Source organism: Sinohyriopsis cumingii, unplaced genomic scaffold (genome assembly GCF_028554795.1).
Source record: "Sinohyriopsis cumingii isolate HCF-2022 unplaced genomic scaffold, ASM2855479v2 utg001180l, whole genome shotgun sequence".
Taxonomy (NCBI): Eukaryota; Metazoa; Mollusca; class Bivalvia; order Unionida; family Unionidae; genus Sinohyriopsis; species Sinohyriopsis cumingii.
The window spans coordinates 758,325-767,275 of record NW_028315969.1 but is presented as its reverse complement, the minus strand read 5'-3'; the positions used below and the strand labels follow the sequence as shown (position 1 = coordinate 767,275).

At 35.4% G+C, this 8,951-nt stretch overlaps 1 protein-coding gene across 1 annotated transcript; it reads left to right on the top strand.

Annotated features, from left to right (window-relative positions):
- Positions 1 to 913: 913 nt before the first annotated feature.
- Positions 914 to 8,494, top strand: LOC149772744 (protein sel-1 homolog 1-like). The gene has a single exon (XM_089947369.1). It carries the CDS (start codon positions 1,119 to 1,121, stop codon positions 3,144 to 3,146), a length of 2,028 nt encoding a protein of 675 aa, XP_089803495.1. The 5' UTR covers positions 914 to 1,118; the 3' UTR covers positions 3,147 to 8,494.
- Positions 8,495 to 8,951: the final 457 nt, after the last annotated feature.

The window sequence follows — 8,951 nt, the reverse complement described above, 5'->3', positions numbered from 1 at the left end:
TCTCCCTGCTCGCATGACCTATCTAAGAATAAATGCTGATATGTTAAGCTACACTTTGCATAGCTTAATAGATTTTGTACTGATATTTAGCTCAGGCATTCGACTGTGTATTCCTATCAAATGTTTGACATAATATCATATTTAAGGAATGCCAAATCATTTTCCTATGCTACTGCTTGGCATGGTCATGATCGCTCCCACTTAATATGCAAGTGAGATCCCGCTGAATGAAATACTGTCATCTCATTAGTTAAAAGAAAATGACGTCTTGTGTATATATATATATATATATATATATATATATATATATATATATATATATATATATATATATATATATATATATATCTTATTTTCAGTTGGCCAATGAGAAGGTAGTATTCCATTCAGTTCTTGCATATTAAGCCAACACAATCAGGGCCATGTCGAGTGGTAGCATGGGAAAATGATTTCCTAAAGGTATGATATAAAGTCAAACTTTTGATAGGGATACACATTAAAATGCCTGAGTTAAATATTGGTACCAAATTTATTAAGCTACGTAAAGCGTAGCTTGAAATATCAGCTTTTATTCTTAAATAGGTCACGTGAGCAAGGAGACAAGTGTCCTCCCTTGTAGTTATTATATATTACATGTATGACAGGTCAGTTGTAAGCAACGATACGAGCCTCTGGGTGTGTGTGCGCCATTAATTTACACATTGATAATTTCTTGAATAGCTGTTTAAATATTTATCATAAATTATAAAGATTATTTTTTATTTAGCAAGGCTTCAATCTTCATTCCATAGTGATGATGATGACAACTCGAATTATTAGGCATTCGATTTAAGTCAACTAATCCGTCCGCGCCACCGCCGGGTCTCATATAGAATAATAAGTTGTGTTTCAATCATTTGGATAGTTTCTAGACTAATCGCATATTCTGCTGTTTGAGTGACTTCCAATTCTTAGACAGTACGTGGCATAACGATATTTAAACACATTTAAACTTTAAACTTATTTATAAGTAAAAGTAACATACAGAAAATATAAATCACACATTGAATGGATACGCATAAACTATACCAGTAGTTTTTAAACAAATATTTATAAGCATATTTTGATTCGAATGCAAAATGTCAACGTTCATGGTTTTTCAATTGACGTTTGCACTGGTGCTGTGGAATTTTGTATTATTCGACAGTACATATGGTGAAGATATTGTTGCTGTAGAGGACAAAACCATTCAGAAAGAAGAAAAACAACATTCAGATGATGTAAGTGCCAACCAACGCTTGCAAGAGATGCATACGCACGAAGGAACTCGCTCGGGTCAAAACATGGTGGGGGAAACTGGGAAGCCTACACAGACGAATTATCGTGAAGATCCAGACAAAGAAACACGAGAAAAAGCAGAACTAATGTATCAGGAAGGGCTAAAGCTGATAAATAATTCATACAGAAAAGATTATATGCAGGCTTATGAATATTTCCAAATTGCTGCAAAGTTAAAGCACAAAGATGCCCTTGAATATATCGGATTTGGATACTTATTCGGAGATTATATGCCACAAGACATTCATAAAGCTATTGAAATATTTGAAGATTTGAATAAATGGGGTTCGCCAAGAGGGCAGCTTGGTTTAGGATTCATCTACAGTTCCGGGTTTCATGTTAACTCCAGCCAAGCAAAAGCCTTGGTATACTTTACATTTTCTGGACTTGGAGGGGACCCAATGGCGCAAATGACTCTGGGCTACAGATATTTTTCAGGGATTGGGGTAGAGTCATCATGTGAAACAGCTCTGCAGTATTACAAGAAAGTTGCTGCCAGAGTTGCAGATGAAATGACTTCAGGTGGACCTGTAGTTCAACGAATTCGACTTCAGGAGGAAGCAGAGCATCCAAGCTCAAGTCACACTCTGCTGGATGATGATCTTTTGCAGTATTACCAGTTTTTAGCAGACAAGGGAGATGTACAATCCCAAGTTGTTCTTGGACAGTTATTTTATCAGGGCGGTCGAGGTGTTCCAATTGACCATGAACGTGCTATGCACTATTTTACCATGGCAGCTGAATCCAATAATGCAAATGCTATGGCATTTTTAGGTAAGATGCATTCTGAAGGAAGTCCAGTTGTTCAGCAGGACAACCAGATAGCATTAAGCTATTTCAAAAAGGCAGCAGATAGAGGAAATCCAATTGGACAGAGTGGACTTGGAATTATGTATCTGTATGGGAAGGGTGTTGAAAAAGATGTTAATAAGGCATTTCGCTATTTTACCCAGGCTGCAGACCAAGGATGGACAGATGGACAGTTACAACTTGGTCTTATGTATCTTGGTGGGCAAGGTGTAAGAAGAGATTACAAGATGGCTGTTAAATACTTTAACCTTGCTTCACAAGGTGGTAATGTATTGGCATTTTATCATCTAGCACAAATGCATGCTGTAGGGACTGGTGTTCTTAGGAACTGTCACACAGCTGTTGAACTTTACAAGAATGTTGCAGAGCGAGGTCATTGGGCAGAAATGTTAATGGATGCACATCGATTGTACAAAGAAGGCAATGTGAACCAGGCATTGATTAAATACACATTCTTGGCTGAACTAGGATATGAGGTTGCCCAGTCAAATGTTGCATATATTTTAGATCAACATGAAGCTTCACTCTTTGAAGGAAATGAAAACTACCAACGAGCTCTTCTTCACTGGACCAGAGCTGCTTCACAGGGTTCTACAGTTGCTCGTCTGAAGATGGGAGACTATCATTTTTATGGTTATGGGACAGATATAGACTATGAAGCTGCTGCCTCAAATTACCAGCTTGCATCAGAACAACAACACAATGCACAGGCAATGTTCAACTTAGGCTACATGCATGAGAATGGACTAGGTCTCAAACAAGATGTGCATCTGGCTAAAAGATTCTATGATATGGCAAGGGAGACAAGTGTTGATGCTCAAGTGCCTGTAACCTTAGCTTTAGTTAAGTTGGGTTTATTCTATGGCTTGGATGTATTCAATAAGGAACTTGAGGACTACATACACTTTTTTGATAGATTAGATGCAAGGTTATATTTTGGACCTAAATGGGATATGTATTTAGCAGCATTTTTTGGAATTCTTATAGGAATGATTGTCATTCTACGAAGGCAAAGGTAGCAAAGGTTAAGGTTTTTGGATCCTCAAGTATGCCTTGATCATGTTACAAAATGCATGTAATGTGCAGCTGTAATGTACAATCATGTAATTTATAAACTTGTTTGGTTGTATTTCGTATTTTTTCATTTGTGAGTGGAATCAATATACTTGACAAGTTATACCTTTACTAATATGGTATAACTATTAAACTATAATAATATAGGATTCTGATAATCTGATTAGGCTTATAGAAATGAATGTCTACAAATTGCTACTTGTTGTACAAAACAAGTTGATAGTGACAATAATGATTTTTTGGGATACATTAAGGAAAGAATAATTTTCCCTGTCAACTTGCCAAGCCAAGAATGGGTTTTTTATTTTGAAAAGAATTTGTATATTGGAAAAGTTTATAATTAATAACTGATACATGTATGGACATGTATTATTTTCTTTGTGTTGTGTTGTAGGATTAGTAATTGTAATGTAATGTCTCAAAGGTCTTGCTAGGAATTTAAAACTAGGAGTCCAATACCCCTATTTGGGTAAAATCCAGAGTCCCACCAACAAAAGTTGCAGTCCCCTCTCATAAGCATATTGGGCATGCCTGAAGTGACTAAATGTCCAGTTGAGAAAACCCAGTAATTGTCATTGAGTTTAATTTTCCATATTCTTTACACTACTAATGTAGAGCTCTTGTTTGTCCATCACACTGAGGCTAAATTTTGTAAATTCAGTGAAAGGCCTTATTCCAAAGAATAAGCCAGGCATCACACACTTTCTTACACTTGGCAACTGTTCCTACCTATCAGTTCAAGCAACTTTATCACTCTTTTGAATCTCATTACAATCTTCATCAATTTGCCATTTAACCCCAACATACTAATCCAATTTGCGAACGTCATTTTGACTACTCAGTGTGTCTTAATTTCAAGGTCACGTACACTTGCTACTTGGTTACATTTGGAAATGAACACGATAATAAAAGCTAACGTTGTTAATTTGATGTACTCTTATAATAATGACATGTACATCTCTGGGTCTTTCTGCCTCTGAATTCAGTCATTGTAAATATCAGCACATTTTCCCACCACTCGGCAGCTAGTTGAAGTCTTTGAAATTGCTGCCCAGCTATTGCATCATGTTCTTTTGATGTACTCTTACAATGACATGTATTTCTGGGGGTCTTTAGTCGCCATGTTATGTCTTTGTAAATATCAGCACAGCTAAAATGATCAACATAATTTCCCACTCAGCAGGTAGTTGAATCATGACTGGCAAGTCTTTGAATTTGCCACCCAGCTATTGCATGTGCACAGAGGATTCCTGCATGACTTTTAGTGTCCCAGATGAAAAATTTGTGTCCAAATATGCGTGATTAAGTGTTTCCAAGACCTCTGGTGGCTGTTGTTAGTGATTTTTGTTTCATGACAGCCATGGAATATAGTTCATCATCCACATTTAATTAGGTATTGTCTCTGTACCATTTGATACAGAGCTTTAAATTAAGTAATGTGATGTGTTTAAGAAATATATAATTAGTACCTCATGTGATCTGACAGTTTCCTTATTGTTAAGTGATATAAATAGCTAGAATAAATGTTCCATTAATTGACCTCGTTTTATAATAATATGCAGCAAAACTGGTCTACAAAGAATCCTCATTGGAGCACAAATTTCCTTTTTGTCCATAATGTCCCTCATCATCATGTAGAGGTTGGACAAACCAGTAGATTGTTATTAAAATACCAGAGGAGCTGACATTTTTTTTGAGCGTTTCCTTTATATGGCAATGTTCACTAAGAATGGTTTCACTCTTTCACTAATTTCATCAGCAGTAAGGAAATGCATCAAAAGGACTGCATGCAAAAGATGGCACTAGATCTAGACACGTGTACATGATTTTGGACAGCATTAACAGGGATGGTCCTGGCTTTTAAAAAGCTGTCGCCAAAAAAATCGCCAACCTCAATATTTGGTCGCCAATTTTCAAAAAGTGTCGCCAGATCAAGTAGTGTACATTTTTTCAAGTGTTAATTTAGTCTGTTAATGTAACAGGCAATGAAAATTACAAAAGATGGGTAGTTAATACTCTAATTACAACAAGCATTAACAAAATGTTACACAGTGTTACATGAAGATCCGTCGCGATTTTAGGGCTGCCCACTTGTTGAATGCCGTTTCAAAGTCAAATTTTTCACACCTGTACATGTTGATTCTCATTAAATTCTCGAGAGATGAGATGCAGAGTTTATTTCTGATGTCAGTTTTTATGAGGTTCATCTAACTGAATCCATGTTCACAGTCTGCAGTGCTGACAGGTGACACCAGTAGTCTCTCAGCAGCCCCCCTCCCCTTATGGCTAGCTTCACAAAGCTTGTAGTGAATTGCTTCCTAATTCCCAAGAATGATCACTGAATGCTGTATAAATTTTCTCGACAAGCAAAATATGATCTCCATTCCCACGAATGAAACTTACAGGAGTCAACACCTGGCAATATCGGACCGTATATATAAGCATAAATTCACACCCAATTTAGGGATTCTTTCACTCCTGTATTTTGAGAAATAAATAATTGTTATTAATTATGCAAAACTATTTTTTTGTGCTATTTCTTGTTGCGGAGTTTAAGTCTCTGCAGCCGTAACATCGATTGATGGCAAAAGGAAAAGATCAATGAGTAAAATGCTGCACTGGCGACAGATATAATTGTGACTGAGATTTTTTTCCATTTGCTTTGTATTTATACGCAGTAGTCAGTACTTCAAAGGTTATCAGTTTTCTATGAAGGTTCAGCAAAACTATTATATTGGTATATGTAAAAAAAAAAAAAAAAAACAACAGAAGGATTAGCCATTCAATTAATTGTACCTGTTCTATTCGCGTCTTCAGAAGTCAGTTAGTTGTAGGTATAGTTCGGTAGCATGACTGACAGTATCACAGCGTACAGTACTCAGCCCAGATGTCAGCATAGCAGATTATGATGTAACAATACACTGTAAAGATGGGGTTGTCAATATGAACAAAGGATCGTTTGTGTAACAGATTGATTTCAATGCATTGCTTAGTCAAGTTTGTGGCTTCCTTTCGTTCTCCCTTTTAATGTATCCAGTCCAAATCCATGATTGTATGTACAAATTAAATAACCAAAAAGTCTGTCGCCAAAAAAATCGCCAGATAGGATATTTTCGTCACCAACAAGGAAAAAAAATCGCAATTTGTGACATTGGCGAAGCCCAGGACGATCCCTGTATTAATATAAATGTACATAATTTTCTGCCAGATTGGTTTCTTCATTAGTACCCTGCTTTAGCATAGCCCATTATTGTTCCAGGGAAGCAAAGGGTGTAGGTGTGGCTAACCAGTTGTTATTGAATAATTGAATTATATAATGATTCCCTCAAGACATCCCATACATTCATAATGTTATAATTCATGTTTTAAATGTAAATTTTTTTATCAGTGATAAGCCCATCCTAAACTTTTCTAACAGTCGGTCCCATGGCTTGGCATGTATAGAAGAAATACTGTAGGTTAGCTTTCATAGTATTGATTTCTGTTCATACTAATGTGAATTAAAATATGGATGTTTTGATGGTTATGTTTGCCATGTGATAACAGTGTTTTGGTAAAAGGTTAAAAATTTGAAAGTTTCTGGGAAAGAAAGTATTCCACCACTTCCATGAAAATTTAGATCCATTTTTATTTGTTATTATAATTGAAAATGTATTTGTTCACTGAAATATGTTTTTAAAGACAGGATTGCTATATCAGAGGTATACTGAGCATGAAAGACTCAGTTGTTACAAAAACTTGATATAAATATAAGTTCTCCTGCAACTTATGTAAGGACAGAAAATAACAATTTAAATAGTGCAATAGTGCATGAAAACTCTGAGGGTGTAAAAATTACACGTTAATTTTAATAAATCATGATATGTTAAACTTTTCATCTCATCTGGTCATAAGGTCAAGTGTGCCTGTGATATGGCCATGCATGTCATGTGTGATCAATTACCTGTCTATCAACAGTTGCTTGTTACCACTTCTATTTCTGATTAAACTAGAAAGATTGGCTTTTGTCATCAAAATCTTGGATGAGTTTGAGAACAAGCAAGATCCACACATACTAATGACGTGATGTTGCAGCTGATTGGGCTGAGCTTGTTACTTCATAGGCCATATTTCCAATCTAGTTTTAATCAGACTTGGAATATATGCTCGAATCATTAAAGATACGGTACAAGTTCAGCAGTGGACAGTACTGGATACTAAGAAGGTGATCCTGCATTTGATTCACTGAGCTTGTTTCTGCATTAAAGACTGGATTTCAGATTACAATTATGAGCAAGATCTATGCATATTAATGAGGCAATTTTGCATCAGAATGGCAGTGTCAACACTCGAGTGACAGTTTATGATTGTTTTTATCAAATTATGATCAGTAGGATTGTTTTAGTATGAGCAAGATTTGCACATATTGAAGTGATGACTGGCTAAGCTTCTTACCTTATACTGGATTGGCTGAACTTATTTCTATTTATATTTTGTTACAATGTTTATAGTTTCAAAAAACGGTTTTAAAATGTTTTAACAGGCTATAGTCAAATACGTAAAATGAACATAATATAAAGAGGTGGGTTTACGTACATGTATATGGTATTTTTACATAAACCAGTTTGGTGAAATGATCAACTGTTAATTTAAATGTAAAACCAGATAAGTGATATCAGGCCCACTTGTGCCTCATGTTGATATATCCACATGAATTCTCACTGTACCAAGTTTCAGATAGATTAAAATTTGTAAATTTATTGAAGCAAGGCAAATGATGTCTGCGCAGAATGTCACGACTCGAGTTTTTAGTGTCAGTTGCTTTGCATGTACATGTATATTGTAAAAGCTATTTAGATCCAGTCAAGTTAAGAGCACATGTATGTTGAATACATGTATTGTAATTATTTGTGCCCAATCCTTTTATTTAAACTTGGCCAATAAAATTATTTTTTGTTGTTGTCAGTAATGTTAATAATATATATTGCATCCCATGTACATTGTATTCCATTTATCACCAAGCATGAACATATTTTTGTACCCAAAGAAAGGAAAAATGCAGACTATACAAGTTAGAATTTGTATTTGGCAAAAATTAATGTTAGGAAATATGATTATACAAAGGCAAGGTCCTATTATTTTTTTTTTCTTCCATGTGGTAGGTCATGCACTCTGGCAGCAGAGTTTTGTTTTCAGTTTAAAAATGTATAATGTGTTTGTGAAGTATTGTGTTACAGGATTAAATGTGAAATCCATGCACCGGTCAAGTATGAGAATGAATGTTTTCTAAGGTAATAAAAACTCTGAAAATTAATGTTTGTGATATAGTAGTTATATATTGACTGCCTTTAAATTCATTCTGGTATCCACTCAAAAAAAAAGATAGCTTAGAATCCATATGTAGCTTTGCATCGATTTTCACATCCCAGCATGAATGTAGAATAGGCTTATATTTTCCAGTCCATCATTTAAAAATTCCAATTTCGTATTTTGTTTTGGAAAAGGTGGAGAGCCATTTATGTTAACATATTTTCATGATGTCCACTGTGTTGGAGGTCTGGTCAGCACCATTTTTACTTCAATACATTACCTGATGATAATACTTCAAAAATCCAGCCATCCTAGGCTAACTTTTTGCTAAGCACCTAAAAGTTACATAGCCACACAGGTGGTAGTTATATAGAACGATCTCCCTTAAAACAGGGATTGGTGCCAAATCCTGTGAATACTTACACTCATGTAGAGTAGCATGTTTTCTAAAGAGAGGCCTC

Bases quoted from the DNA above. Each gene is read 5' to 3' on its own strand.
- LOC149772744 (XM_089947369.1), top strand. From the start codon at position 1,119: ATGTCAACGTTCATGGTTTTTCAATTGACGTTTGCACTGGTGCTGTGG.